This window comes from Seriola lalandi, unplaced genomic scaffold, assembly GCF_002814215.2.
Source record: "Seriola lalandi dorsalis isolate HSWRI2012SDOR001 ecotype SW California unplaced genomic scaffold, Sedor1 jcf7180002054678, whole genome shotgun sequence".
Lineage (NCBI taxonomy): Eukaryota > Metazoa > Chordata > Actinopteri > Carangiformes > Carangidae > Seriola > Seriola lalandi.
The window spans coordinates 3078132-3094221 of NW_019525231.1; the positions used below are offsets into that span (position 1 = coordinate 3078132).

Here is a 16090-nt window from a genome sequence, read left to right on the forward strand (position 1 = left end):
GGCGGGAGGGAGGGACAGGGGGACACCTCTAGATTAACTAGGCAGGGACCCGACACAGAAAAACTAACTGGTAGGGACAGATAGAGAGGGACAGAGAGAAGGACATGGAGGAGAGATGGAGGGATAGACAAGTTGGGAAAGAGGGATGCAGGGAAAGAGACCAGCACAGAGAAAGTTCAGGGAAAGAGAGGGAGGGAACTCAATAACAAGGCAGGGAAAAAAGAGCTACAGAACAGTCTGTTACTTGGCTAAGAAGACAGGGACAGTGGAGATTTTAATGGGATTCTTAAACTTAAGAGTAACCAATAGCTTGACCGACAGACAGACCAACGTACACAGACTCACACACATACACTTGCACATGCTGTACATGCAGTACATGGAACTGACTGTGGGTGGCACTATTATTTAGACTTTTTGAGACCTACTACATGTAGTTAGGGACAGACAGGTGTCTAAACTGTTCATTTTCTGGGTGATATCTTTCTTTTCCGGGGAATAGGATTCAATATGAATTACTTCATCTGTAGTCACTGAATTCTACTTATCTGTTAGATAATCTCGCTATCCGCATCTATGTTTCCTACCTTCATTTTGACCAGAGTGCTGCTTCACAGAGCTATCCATCTATCAGACATATTCCTGTCACATTTTCTACCTGAGCAAAGAGAGGAAAAAAAAAAAAAAGAGCAAGTGTCTTTCCTTGTGGCTTCACAGAAACCATTCCTCTAGGAAGGGAGGATTAGGGCTAACACATTTGTTTTCTCACCAGAGGGGAGGAAATTGTAGAAAGAAAAATCACATCTTTAGTTGTCTCTGAGGTTTTGTGTGTGTGTGTGTGTGTGTGTGTGTGTGTGTGTATGTATGTGTGTGTGTGTATGTGTGTGTGCGCGCGTGTGTGCATGTGTGGTTTGTAAATCCTTACTTTGGCATTCTGTGTTAACAGTGTGTGAAATATGTATTGTTTTTGATATGGTACCGAGCTAAAAACTTGACTCCCACCGCAATGTCCTTGGCACCTGTTAACTGTGACCAAGTGTTTGTGTATGTGTGTGTGTGTGTATGTATGGGTATGTGTAAGAGTGAGTGTGTATCTGTTTATGTCTACATACGTACTGAATATCCATTTGATGCCATATTGATATCTTAAGTAAAACAGTGATTGGCAATGTCATTGTGATCTTTATAATGTTTTAAAACTGGTCCATATTCTTTTTTTTTTTTTTTTCTTTTTTTTTGCTGCTACTGATAATTTTTGTTTATATAGTGGACTTAAATTCGCACAATTAACGCAAGAAATTTTGAATTAATGCTATTTTCAGTGACTGTTGAGTTGTTTTTTGCACTTTTTATTTTATTTTACCATTTCTTTTTTGTATGGACTTTTTTTTAACTTCGCCCATATGATATGTCTTGACCCTAATGTCAGTGTTTGTCATACTGTGTTGCACTGTGAAATTAAGTGTCTTTGACTGGCAAAAATATCCCAATACTAAATGGCAAATAAAAACAACTTTGTGAAACTGCGACTAATCCGCACTTTTACAATGACTAACCATGCCATATTACTGAGGTGTGTGTGTGTGTGTCTGTGTGTACATGTATGCGTGTGTGTGTGTGTGTGTGTGTGTGTGAGATATTGCATGAGTATGCGCGCATGAGTACCTTCTCTGCCTATGAGCATGTTTTGGATAGTTAGATGGCGTTTATATGACACGTGCACATTGCACCGGTGCAAAGTAATTTTTTTGTTTGAAAGGATATGTAGCCTGCCTTAGCCTACTTTTGTGTGCATGCTCTGTGTCTGTGTTTCCACTCTGTGTGTGCGAATGTGTGTGCGCAGTGGCGTATGTTTGACGTATATTCCAGAGTAATATGATCGCCCTTTACACACCAACACACCACCTCAATTCAGAACGAGAGGAGAGCACAGTATGCTAAAAGAATAAGAGCTAGGACACTGCCAAAGAGCAAAAGCCACTGAAATTTAACCACAGACAATAAATAGAGACAAGCTGCTATTTCAATATTCAATATGTGATGAAGCACAGGCATTGTAGGGCTTTTTAGATTAATCATGGAATATGAGTTGACTAAAGAATTGACTACAGGGATCTATATTTTTTCACTCTTCTCCAGCATGTAGACATTTGGAAACAGACAAACATTGGCACTTGATTTGACCTAGACTGTGACCACTGAGATAATCAGACCAATCATTTCACACGTCAAATACAAAGACAATCTGAAACCCAGTCCAGTTCTATTTCCACAGTATCTTTGTTCACAGCTTGTATGAGGAAATGTTTTCGGTTGCTCGTTAATTTTAGTGCTTTATTTTTTATTCGTGTAACAGATGTTTTTGGTTTCATGATTAAGGTTCTTTTTTTTTTCTATCTGAAGGTCAGTGTACATTTTCTTTGGATGATGCTGTTGTAGTCTGCTTCAGTGACAGATTCATGAATGCAGTGAGTTTCAAGGACAGGAGGGTCACGGAGGGTTTTTGAATAGGTGTTAACATAGATGGGAACAAAGGAGGAATGAAAAGAGATGGAGGAGGAATAATTTTTTTCTAAATTCTGTTTATATAATAAAGAGCATGATATTGTTGCAATTTGGCAGAACCACATTGGTACTTTTTGTTTTTTCTGTGAATTAAATTCGCCAGTCGTGACCCCTTTTTTTGAAGGTGGGAATGGAAATAAAATGCTTTTATTATATGATTTATAGTTTATGTGTGTAAAATCTCTCAAACATCCAGCTGGATTGTGGATTCTTGAAATAAATCATGTCATGCATGCTGAAGGCTGGGTGCTTGAGTTGCCAGTCTGATGTCTTTTGTCAGAAGATGACGGGATGAGGTGTAATGTACCTTTTAAAAAGAATAGCTATCCTCATGGTTAATACAAGTCTAATTGAACGTAGAGTTAGATTCAGCCTCTAGGATGTTTCCTGTTTCTGTGTATGTCAACATGTAAAAATCCCACAAATACACACTTAACACAATCATTGAGCTAAGCTGAGATTAGTCACTGTAAATCTCTGCACGTGCGCAGCAGCAACTGATTCACCAACTTCATCCTCATTCTGAAATATAACTCTTGTTTTTCCTCCCAAAACTGAGCAGCCGCCTCCAGCTGTTTCTCTTATATCCAGCCAGGAGATATCCCTGGACATATGACTGAACCCAGAACGTGGCCGGATCACCTGGACCCACCACCACAGGAACTCTGGACCGACAAATTAGCTCTGTGTGTGTGTGTGTGTGTGTGTGTGTGTGTGTGTGTGTGTGTGTGTGTGAGTGTGAGTGAGAGAGAGAGAGAGAAAAGAAGCAAAATCTTCGGTGCTGCTGTGTGTCGGTCTGTCTGCAGATAAAAGTATTGTATGATATGCAAAACTCTTAATGCAAAGAGCCAAACAGACATTTAAACACACACTGCCAATTCACATGCAAATCACATGCTCAGTCCTGAGAATACACTGACCTCGTTTTAAGATTTCTGCACGCTGAATTTCTGTTGGAGCCAAAGTAATTGTATAATGCAACATTCTTTATGAGGTTTGTGTGTTTCTGAGAAAGAAATCTCTCTTTGAGACAACTCTTAGTCTCTGAGGCCTCATAAACAATGTCAGTAAGCTGCAGGTCTGTCACAAATCTCATTCATTTTCAGCACCATAATTACAGGCCTCTGTTACAATGGAGATCATCTTTTTGTCCCTACCTGTATATTACTTGTTTACCCTGAAGCTTTGGGTGGAGCTATTGTACAGTGAGTTCAGGAAAATCCCTCAGTTGAGTCCTCCTCACCTGTGTCACTGTCTCCATCTATATATATATACATATATCACCTCTGTATTTGGATAACTAAAATAAAATCTGATACAAACAGTGACAAAGCTGGCAATTTTTGGAGGGATAAAAAATTTAGGACACAGGAGTCAGGGGTAATATCCGTAAGCGTATATATTGAATGTCTGTTTTATAGCAGCTGTATAAACTGATATGAACAGGCTTTTCCTGTTCAGCAGGTGTCTTTATTTGGCTTTTTGTTCATGTGCCAGTGAATGTTACTGTCTGAGAAAAGGCGACATTTCTTTAATGGCACTCCTAGTTACCAAAGATGAGTCTTTGTTCTGATATGAATTAAAGTTCAAACTCAGACAGTGACAAAGTAAGTACATTTCTATCCTCAGCTGAGATCTTACATTTTCCAACAGATCACTTACAAACAGATGCACAGTGACAAGAATCAAAGAGCAACCAAGTCTTGAAAACATAATCATCCATAATGGCTAGGTTGCTGGTAGCTGAGGATGTTAGCTGGTGATGATATGGACCAAAGTGAATATATTTATTGAAAAAGTACCTACCTGGTGAGCCTGTAGACTTGACTGGACGGTTACACACTCAAAACCTGATACTGAAACTATGTTCTTTTCTTTGGTAAGACAGGGCAAGGTGCAGGATTCACGGAAAGCTCCTCATACCACAGGGTTTGCCAATTAGTTACTCTTGGTAAGACTGGTGGAGCCATATAAACATTGATAGTGGTTTGGCAACTGGTTCATTTGGCATTCAAATGAAGTTGCCTACAACGACATTGGCTGGCCATTTAGCCAATGTAGTTTAACGTGAGCAGATACAATGTTGATATTAAGCTGGTTCATGCTGCTGAGTATCTGCTCTTTGCCTAGGGGAGTGTAGGATTCAAAGGCAGTTTAAACGTCCCATATTGTAGAAAGTGAGATTTCCATGTATTTTTTGATTATAGATCAGGTCTTGGTTCTATATTAATACTGTGAAAGTATCAAAGCGCTCAGTCCACAGAGAAATGCACACAGCCTGTACTCAGAAACTGAGCCTTACAACCAGCCGCCAGAACTTCCGTAACTTTGTGATGTCACAACAAAGCAGTCACCGCTCTCAGACATACCCCCAAGCTCCGCCCACTTGGACCCGCCGTCCAACCTTGCAGGATTTGGTTTCCCTGAAATCTATATACATTTTTATTTGATCACTCAAAAAACACTCAGCCAATCAGCAAAGAGGCCCAGAGCCTCTCGGTTTACTAGAGCTCCAGAGAGAAGCCTGACTAGAGGGATGTAAAACTACACTGAGATGATTCTTAGTGCTTAAAACCCACAAATATACTGCATCTTTTTCTGGATATCAAAACTTCATATAAAGCACCAGAAAAGTATCAAATATGGGACCTTTAAGTTAATTCAGGGCTAGAAAATGATATTATCTGTCAGGGTCAAGTAGATTTATGACAACACATCCTGAAGCACAACCTAGTGATAGGTTAAAACGCGATAGGGTTTTTCAGCCACATTTTACTTTATATATTGATAACTAATCTGGCATTTTACACATATTCTGAATGTTTATTTCACGTTGTGGGAAGTGGTCAGAAGGTGTACAGTTTTTTCTATCTAGTCCACAATTTGTCTTTTAAATATTTTCCTTTTCAGAAATCACTGACATTTAAGAGAAGCACTGAGGTGATCAAACATACATATCATAACTTAACCTCTCCCAGTTCCTCTGTATTTGCATTTAAAGGTATGCGCTACATTAAACTGGCAAACTAAATATTAATACAGAGAAAACTATTGCAAGATGATGAGCTCATAGTAAACTGAAAAGACATGAAACTTACTTCAAAAAAGTTAGATCTACAGAGGTTACAACAGAAAAGCATACCTGTAGCAAATATGGCCCAAATTCAGACACATGCTGATTATATCACTGACACACAAACAGGAGTGCATATCGGCTATAGACTCATAGTCACTACTCATGGCTCAGAAATGACCATGGTTTAATAAAGAGAAACACTGTGCAGTGACCACGCACCATTTCATTTGACAAGTCTCTCAATTGATGCTCTGCCAGTCATTGCTGTCCTTGCTGCATGCAGTGTGTTGTACGTTCATGAAACATCCATAATGTCCTTGTCCTTACAGATACTGTAAAGTAAGTATCTAGAGAATACTATTTGATATCTTACAGTGAGTTTTTACACAGAACAGAATTTAAGAGTATTACTATGTGAATGTTACTACCTGCAAGATGGAGGTACTGTGCTTATGATTACAATATCAACAGTAAGGAATCAGGTTATTAGTCCTCGTTCTATGTCATTCTCCTGCTTCCTCTGTTTTTTCTCCATTCATTCTAGGGTCAGAAGTTGCTGAAGATCTCTTGTTTCTTGCTCCAGTCCATAGGGGGCGCTCTCTTCTTGTTGCGGCTGGCGAGGGCCTTTTGTTTAGCCTCAGCAGCCGTAGGACTCAGACGGAGGCCACCGTCAACGAAAGGGTCCGACACACGCCTGTCCTCCTCATCAGGGACCTACAATACACACAAACATATATATTTTATGCACACACTTATCAGCTTGTCATTCTCCGACTATTTTCTTGGCTTCTTATGTAATTTCTATCTCAAACACACACACACACACCCCCTCTCTCACCTGGATGCTCATGTCTGAGCTGCTGATCTCTGACTGAGTGGTGGAGCTTCTAGAGGACTGGGATGCTGAGCTCCCATTAGTGCGGGATTTTGGAGACATCTTTGTGATTGGAGAGTCTGTCAGTGTGACATTTATGACTGGTGGATCTGTGGCAGGGAGTTCAGTGGTAGGAGAAGGAGTGGGTGGGGCACTTTCTGTGGCTGATTCGTCCACATAGACCTCTGCGAGAAAATAAGCAGAGTACACATCATTAAGAATGATGGCAGGAGAGTAAAAATAATTGTTTGTATCTGTCTGTGGATGTGTACTATGACACCTTGGACATGGCTGGCGATGGGTGAGATCCCCAGTCTGTGGAAGAGCTCGTCGGTTTCCTGGTCGACCACGAGGAGGCGGACTTCCTCCCCTCCTGCTCTAATGAGGGCCACAACCTCTGAGTGCCTCAGTCCATCTATGTTCACTCCATTCACCTGAGACAGAGAGAGGGAGACGTCAGAGCAAACAGAAAACGTGGAGTAAAGGGAAGATGAAAAGAGAAACGTATCAGACAAAATAAATTAGACAGGCAGGGCAAGGATTAGGGAGTAGCCATATCACAACATGACAAACAAGAGGTACAGTATGTCTGGTCTAAAAGATCAAAAACAGATTAGAAGGGAACTGATTTGCATGAATTCCCTTCCTGCCTGCACGCTACAGTAACTGTGCACTTCATACAGATGGAAACGGAAGTCAAGCCTGTGACACACATGCAAGCACACATACATGTCCGCATAAAAAGACACAGAATTATTTAAGATCAAGATTATCCCATGTCGTCTTTTCTTCCTTTCCCTCTTTGAACAGGACCTCCCTCTCCCACCCTCTCTAATCTTGAATCCAGTTAATCTGCTCTGATCCAATCACAGCACCTCAACCCAGCACACAAACCTGACCAGCATGGGGAGGGATGCTGTTGTTTTTCCCATTAATTCCCTAAAATTTTACATCTCATGACGGGATCCGTATCTAATTCAAACAACTGGGTCCGGTTATCCTAATGTGTGTGTATAGAACATGCATTTCAGCCAACACAGACTTGATAATGTCAGTGTTAAATCTTGTTGATATAAATCAACTGCTTTGACATATCGTCTAGGAATTGCTTTGTCATCGTAAACTGTATGCCAGATCATTGTGTGTGAATTCAAACCTGCCTTACTCAGTAATCACAGCTGTATTTGCAAGCTGTCTAATGTGCTGCCATTGCTTATAGTTGGCTTACTTTCTCAGACCCACCCTCTGTGTCTGTAAGCATTAAACACTGAGCACTGAGCAAACTTCTGAACAAGACTTTGAAGGCTTTCTTCAACAACCTCCACTAGTCTGTCTCCAGGCCGGATGTCGGCGCTCTCAGCTGCTGAGCCGGGGTCCACAGAACGTACAAACTGTCCACACTTTGTCTTATCGCTGTGCAGGTTGAAGCCGTAGCCGTGCTCCCCCTTCACCAGGTGACACAGTCGCGGTAAGAGCTCAGTTGTCGGCTCTGGTGAGGGCTCTACCTGCAGCTATAATGGGGCACAAGACAACAACAAAGTCTAAGATGAGAACTTTACAAAAACAAAATATCAGAGAAGGTAGATCTAAATCAATGTGATACAAAATCCCTGCAATTACTCCGATCTGTGTTAACCCCATAATGAAAGAAGTGCTGATTTGAATGTCCATACCAGAGATTTAGGATTTCTTAGCGCATTTACCATTTATCACACACAATATACCTTATATCACAATTCTCTGTTTAGAAAATCATGTTTTCTCTCTTTTCCAGCCAGCGACTGGTTTAATTTCATGTCCATGTGATATTTTACTCACTTAACACACCTGAAGCTTACTTCAATCCATTACAGTGTTTTCAAGCAACATTACATCAGTTTATGGTAATGCAGCTTAAGTTCAGATTGACTTGAACTGTTAGCACTGCTTTATCATGCAAATATAATATAAAATTAATAAACTTTAAACTTAGAAAATTATTTATAAACTTAACATAAAAATCAGTGCAGCCTTGATGTTCATTTTGATGGATTATACAACTGAAGTGCCTGTTTATCACATCAGAGAAATTAATGTGTATGACATGCAGTTGAAGATTTTAAGACTGTATGATTTGTTTTTAAGCAGTTAAAACTCTGGGAAGGTCCTTTAAGAGTCTGATGATTTTGAAGTGTGTGGTTTGTGGTGATGTGGCATTGGACTGTGCTGAATACAACATGATGCAATACAACACTACGACCACAACTAATTATGGCCTCAAACATGACCGTAGAGTTTAATCAACACCTTTGTGACACAGAGTCAACAAGAGCTGAACATCAGGAGCTTCACAGTGAAAGGAGTTACTGCAGGGCTGTTGTGGGATTGGAGTAGATTGTGCAGGTTAGGGGTGGCCAATAATTAAATATTGCATATTAACTTTCAGTACAATTGTTTTTCATAACAATATGATCACATCATATTATCTTTTAACAAAATTACTTCGTCTAAATGAGCGATTCAACAAATAAAAAGTGGTCATTGCAGTTTTTGTTTTACATTTATGAAGAGTTTTGTCTATTGTATCGCGTATTTGATTTTGCATATGTTTGCCACATTGTGATACACATTGATATAGGAAGAATATTCTTCTACAAGTGTATAGTGGTGTGGCTGTACTATGAGTTAATCAGGAGAAAGTGGTTGCCGGGATGAGCCAGTGGTCTTAGAGCTGAGCAGAGTGGGCTAAGTGGATCTGGCTGAGACACATTAAGACCGACTCTGAGCCTGATGATCACTGACAAGAGTTGACACATTGCATGACTCACCTGCCTGACTGAACCTGTGCTCCGACTCCTCGGTACATGCTGGCTGTGTGTGTATGTGTGTTTTAGTGTGTGTTATGTGGTAGGACCATGGATTAATCTGTGTCCTGACGGCAGCCCAGGATAGTGACTGTCTAGTGACACTGCTGTGACTGCGCCTTCATGGGTAAGTTGACCTGAGGGCTTTCTGACAGATCTCCATGTCCTTTCTGTTCCATCAAGAAAGGTTCAATGTACACACACACACACACACACACACACACACACACACACACACACACACACACACACACACACACAAAGATGGAAACAGTGGCCAGAGTTCGAGCTGTAGTAGTGGAACAGAACACCTTGGTAACCTATCGCCACTGGTTCCAGGTCAGGTTGCTGTGGTGATGGGTCACCATATCCCCTACTGGTTTTAAACATCTCTGTTGATATTGCTGGCCTGTTTACTATATTTACCATGTCGGCCCAAATTAATCAACACATGCGCACACGCAAACACACACACAAACACACACACACACACACACACACACACACACACACACCATGCTGACCTGGAAATACTGTAGCTAAGCTGATCTATTTGAGGACCTCATGTGATTTTTCTACAGATACAGTATTTCCATCTTGTGATCTTGATAATCAGAACAGTTATGGTGGAAACTATTTGTAGATTAATCAATTAGTTACACAACAAAGTTCAACAATAAATGAATCGATTACTCTTTTAGGAACATATTAATCTTTTCCAAGCCAAAATCCCACATTCACAGGATCCATTTTCTTAAATGGGAGAATTTTCTGCTTATCTTTATTTCATAATATTATAAATAAATAAAATATCTTTAGGGTTTGAATTATTTTGATGGACAAAGAAGATGAAGATGAAATGGCATTTTTCACTATAATTTTTCAATATTCTATAGACCAAAGTATTAATTGATTAATTGAGACAGAAATCTGCATGTTAATCAACGATGAAAATGATCATTAGTTGCAGCGATGTTATCAATAAAGTACCAGTAATTTAATATTTTTTTTATTTTAATCTTTTTTTCCAACACTTTAAATGGCTTTTGCATTTAATTTATTTTAAAAAATTGTCTCTACAGTGTTATTTTTGTCCCATTTTCTGATACTACTTTATGGATCCTGTTAAAAATTGCTGAAATTAATCTTACACAGGGAGGTTAGTGGAAGTTTTTCATTTGTGTGTGAGTGAAGTGTGTGTGACTGAGTCAGACTATTGCGTGGCTGCGATAGCAGCCAACACTGCGCTTACATAAGAATTCTGTATATGGGCGTCTGCTGCCATAATAACATCATGCAACGATGAAACTGCGTCTGTATTTATATGTACAGGGATGTGAATGTCAGTCACAAGACGAATGGCACAGAAGTGGAGAGAAAGAGATTATGTGTGTGTGTGTGTGTGTGTGTGTGTGTGTGTGTGTGTGTGTGTGTGTGTCTTTTGTAGGATAAGCAAGTACATGAAAAGCACAAGGCTTCAATGCTGTTGGTCTGGGATTAATATGCCATAATGGTTCCCTAATCTGAGCTGCTCAATTAGAGGTCAAAAATAATCACTCACATACTCAGCACTCATTGAAAAGGTTTAGAAAATCATGCCATCATTTTATGTATGGTCATTATATTTTAATGGGTTTAGAAAGTGACAAAAAATTAATGTCTGCCAAAAAAGCAGAAGCAAGGAAACCGCAGGAACCATGAATTGCATAGATTGTAGACTCTAAACTCTGCCCTGGTGTATTCTAGGGTCCCATGTTACTCCATGCAGAGGAGGTGGACACAATAACACCAGCACAATATAATGCAATTCATCACAAGAGCCCTATGACACATTTCTAAAACATACAAAGTTAAGTTTTGGTTGAGGCGGTCGGATCACATTTCACAGTTGGTGGTGATGTCACAGATTGCACCGTGTTGTAGAGGTGCTGCTGTTATTACATGTGATATTGTTTTATCTGAACCTTTTTACTAAAACTGGGAACAAGAGCTGTGATGGCCAGCTAAGGGGAAGCCTGTATTTACTCTGCCGTCGGCTAAACAGATGGCAGTTTGACGTGGGCTGCTGGTCCTGAGGATCCTGGTCCACTTTGTTTGGAGCCCAAACACTGAACTCAGTCTCTGACAGTCAGTTCCCGGTTATTTTTGCTGCCAGACGTCACAGCGATGTCTAGGGGGCACTTGTGGAAATTTCTTTTTGTTGTTGTATCATGCGTACTGGCTCGGAAATTTTGAGTTTTTGTGTATTTTGTGCACATTAATAAAATTTCTAGAGTGAACCAAAGAATGTTTTTAGCTATGCCTACCCCCCCCACTTTTTTTTTTTTAGCTGTCAGAGATGTGCTCTCTCCTAATGTGTCCCACAAGCAGGAGAGAGTGAGATTATGTGCCTCAGGCCCAAAATAAACAACATAAATAGATTACAATACCTATGTACAAGCATTTGCTTGTACAACATTGCTATCTTAAAGCCTGGTCCCTCCCATGTCTGCTTACTTTCCCTCCAGCAGACACTGACAGCCTGTGTTATGAAAACCCACTCAAATTAAAGTTGAGCACAGACGATGAGTGATAAAATCTGAACTCACCTTGGATAGAGCTGACTGTCAAAATAAGAGCCCTGGGCAGAAAGAAGTCTGAGATTCTAACTAGTCAGATGAAAAAGTGTTTTTGAAACTCTTTATCTGACTCTTTATAGCTCTGTATACAAAACAGGGGGAACAACGTTTTAAGTCAACTCTCAGTGAAGTGAGTATGTGGTTCGCACCTCCACCTAGTGCAATCACTCTCACGCTATCTCTCCACAATGACCATTCAGTTTGACGAAACAATACCTATAGTGTCTTTGCAGGAAACACAGTCAGCTGAGTAGGGTTTTGTCTCAGCTGTCTGCAGTCAGGTGGCAACAACCCTGCAGCTGAATGTGTGAGGTGCTGAATCTCAGTATTTTCTCTTTAAATACAATGTGTTTTGAATATTCGCACCACTTTGAAACTTCAGTGGCTTGTAAATGGATGAAACAGTGGGTTCAGATTATATTTGAGCATTTGTCAGTGAATGACAGGAAAAGCTACCAACAGGACAATTAAACCTACTGTTGCACTGTGGTGGAGAGGAGGTGAGAAATCCTCTTTACACTGCTGTAATTACACAATTTTCTTTTCACTGTTTTATTCAGTTATTCACTCTTTTCATTCTCTGCAGAATCCCTTTTCAGATATGGACAACAATGGAATGTACAGCCTAATTCTGACTGGAGGAAAAGGGATTGTGTAGTGTTTTTGTGCTTTGTGTGTAGATATTATCTTTCTGAATAAACCAAAAAATAATGACTCCAAACCACGAAATAGTGATGAATATCCTTTCAAACAGCCTATTAGACTTTTACTTGCAACCCCACCTAAGTGACCTGACTTCGATGTTTTCTGAACCTTGTGGCTTCAGCTCTTTTTTTTTTCTTTTTTCCCCACTTTGTCTCTCCTCCTCAGCGCACTTGAAGTTTGTGTTACAATACCAGACGCCTGTTTCTGTCCTGTTTTTTACTTTTCAGTCCCACCTGTTAAGAGAAGAGTCTTTCTAAAAGCACTGCTGTGAGACTGAATCCAGCCAACAGGCCAGCCAAGTGCTCAAGTGCAGATTAGTGCTCGACAGACATCAGGTAAAAGAGTGTGTGCTCAGTGTCGCACATAATCTTAACACAGTAACACACTGGTTCACTGCTGGCAGCCGCAGTGACCAACTAACCATTTGGACTCTTCTGATAAAAACTAGATGTAGATAATCCATGAGCCCTCTGAATTTTTTGACATTTCAAAGTGTCAGTGATCTCGATCCTTACCTCTGTGTCAGTTGCTGTACTTGATGTCACTGAGGATCTCTTGACCTTGCCTTGTGTGATCATGTGAGTAGGTGAGTCTGCAGCAGCAGGGTGAGATGAGTGTGTGTGGTTGGGTTTGGGTGACAGGGGTGAAGTCTCTCTGGGTATGGGAGAGGAGGAAGGGGTGGGCCCCGGTGAGGGGCGCGGGGAGAGGTTTCCCATCTCAATGGCTAGGTCCTCCGTGCAAGCCTGGCCGAGGCTGCGGAGGTGGTCATCCGTGTCTCTGTCCACCACCAGCAGCCTGGTGCGGTGGGGCACATCTCGGATACGATTCACCACCTGCATAGAGGACCGAGGGGAGCATTAAGAAAAATGAAAAAGATGAGTGTGGTGTTATGTTGTGCACCCTGAACTGGCCTGCACATAATATGCTTTTAGCATGACAAAGACACCCAGTCATTCCCATTACACAATGCTCACATTGACCCATTTAAGTAGCCCCCCTCCTCCTCCTCAGGCAAAAGCAGAAAGTGGTCCAACAGGTATGGAGCTCATTGTTTGTACCTCGGAGAGTTAGTGAGCCTCTCTCCACAAACACACACCTCTGATTTTATTTTCATTTTCGTTTATTGAGCCATCACTCACTTGATGGTGGGGTTCGTTCTCCACATTCTCCCCGTTCACCTCCACCACCCGATCTCCTGGTCTCAGCCCGGCCAGGTCAGCCGGGGAGCCGGGCTCCACTTTGCGGATGAACTGTCCGCCTCTATTCCGTTCACCGTGCAGGTGAAACCCATAGCCGCGCTCTCCTATGGTCAGGAAACACAGCCTGGGTCTCAGCTCACTCTCCATCCCAGCGCGTCTATAGGAGGAAAACAGGTCAAAGTGTCTCAGGAGAATAAACAGGTGCCTGGTCCAGGAGCAGTGGAAAGTCTGTGGCTCTTAATCCAACATACGGCTGCGCGCTTCAGTGACCAAAAGTTCATCATCGTTTAGCATGATGCGAGTCCATTAATGATCCACAATTGTTCGACGAGAACAAACCAAAAAGTAGGCTAAAACTAATGAGTGTTTAATCCATCATGCAAATGCAAGGGGCGCAGCTATGACCGCACAAAAACGCCGCGCAGCGTGCGTAAAATAGTGGACAAAAACCACGGACAGGGGCTAAATCCCGTCCATTGGAGGAGTAATCCAAGAGATCAGAGATTAGAAAGCTGTTCTTCGCACGTAACACTTAATTCTCCTCGTCAGCTGGGCTTGTGTCCTCTTGTCCGCAACGGTGAGAGAGTGAAGAGGCGTCAACAACAGATGCCACTATACCCCCCCCCAGTCACCTCAGCGCACACCTGACGACTCGGCGCAGCCGCGCTTTGCTGGCAGAAAACGACAACCTGCAAGAGAACAGCTGTGGGGAGTTACTACAAAGAAACATGATTTGTTTGTGGATGAAATGAGTCCGCAGATCGACAGCCAAGGTGCACTTTACTGAAATACGTCCCAGGACATTTGCTCCTGTTACAGGCCCTCTGAGAGACGGAATCTTCCTCCAGGTGGTGGAGGTGAAACCAGACTGTGACCTGAGAACGGAAATCTTCCTTATCCGCCCTCTATCCCTATCTTCGCTGGAGATCAATAAAGGGACGGTTGCGTAAAAGGGGATTTAACGTTTCATGAAATATAAGCTTTCCTTGTCCTTGTAATGTGGCAGCACAGGCGTGCAGGCGCTTATATATTTAAAAAGTATCCTGTTAAGCAAAGAGTAGCTATCTCATGTAATTCAGGACAACTAAGTGCAAGGGCGTGTGTTCTTAATATTCAGATCAGGAAAGATGAGACATGCACGAGGAAAATATCTGTGCAGTTTCCTACCCACAGCTGGATTAATGCTTTTCCAGTGGCAGTAATCCTCAACACTGTTGATTGAGTAACACATCAGATCCACACAAGTGGTGAAATATTAAATGATTGCCTCTGGGTCACCTGTGTCAGCTGCTTTTAAGCAAGGTACCCACCCAGCTGCTTAACGGCAGAACCTGCCAGCTCATTGCAAATGTGTGTGACTTACTCAGTCAGCTCTCTCTTGGTTAATTAATCATTACAAAATAACAACCAACACCAAACAACTGAATGATTAAAATAACCAAATTAAAAACTTGAGGATACTGTCACAAATACGTGCATGTCTAACATTTTACAGTGGCTTCTGATCTGTATCAGAATTCTCTGTATAAGACATTTTGTTGGAGCAAGATAAACTCAGGTGTAAGTAACAACATTAACATGGCTCTGTTCCATATCTAAGTGTCCCAGTGATCCATGGCATTCAGCCAACATGCACAATACCAGGAGCTCAGGCGCACCTAATAGGATGCGGTCCTTATTGTTATTAATTACACTTGTGCTCTTCCTGCTAAAACAGTCTAGTACTCTGTTGTTTTACCAAACAAGCTCTGCATAGTAATTCAAGTCTCTGCCATAAATAATATAAAGGGTTTATGACTATTACATAACAGAATAAGTATTTATAGTTGTAAAAAAGTATTAGTATAGTTTAAAAGAAAGGTTCACAATTTTTAAGGTTGTCTTAAAACAACAGACAGCCTTGAAAATGGACTAATGTCAATACATAACAAGGACTGTGAATTTTGTCCCCCATCACATCATATAATGGAGGTTATAATGGCAAGTATGAACAGATTACAGCAGGCAAAACCTGTTTCCATGTTCATTTGAGCACCTGGCTGCTGTATTAAAACAGGTTTGAAAAATTATGAATGTATCCTTTACGCAGGTACCGCTGATTAATATCATGTAACCAGCAGTTGTGAAATATATTAAGTGGTAATCAGGCTGCACAGATGCAGTCATGTCATTATAAAAAGATGGTGTTTTTGAACCAACACGATAATGTT

The 16090-nt window shown here is 41.2% G+C and overlaps 1 protein-coding gene across 1 annotated transcript; it reads right to left on the reverse strand.

Moving 5' to 3' along the window:
- Nucleotides 1-5367: 5367 nt before the first annotated feature.
- LOC111666619 (Na(+)/H(+) exchange regulatory cofactor NHE-RF2-like) lies at nucleotides 5368-14735 on the reverse strand. The gene is made up of 6 exons (XM_023421997.2): nucleotides 13821-14735; nucleotides 13197-13514; nucleotides 7835-8026; nucleotides 6796-6949; nucleotides 6480-6700; nucleotides 5368-6355 (listed from the first exon to the last, which is right to left on the reverse strand). The coding sequence occupies exons 1-6, from the start codon at nucleotides 14025-14027 to the stop codon at nucleotides 6188-6190; spliced, it is 1260 nt and encodes a 419-aa protein (XP_023277765.1). The 5' UTR covers nucleotides 14028-14735; the 3' UTR covers nucleotides 5368-6187.
- Nucleotides 14736-16090: the final 1355 nt, after the last annotated feature.

Excerpts from the sequence above, each read along its gene's own strand:
- LOC111666619 (XM_023421997.2), bottom strand. The coding sequence starts at position 14,027 with ATGGAGAGTGAGCTGAGACCCAGGCTGTGTTTCCTGACCATAGGAGAG. Across the intron at positions 13,515-13,820 it reads AGAACGAACCCCACCATCAA|GTGGTGAATCGTATCCGAGA; the intron begins GTGAGTGATGGC and ends TCCTCTATGCAG. Across the intron at positions 6,701-6,795 it reads CATCGCCAGCCATGTCCAAG|AGGTCTATGTGGACGAATCA; the intron begins GTGTCATAGTAC and ends ATTTTCTCGCAG.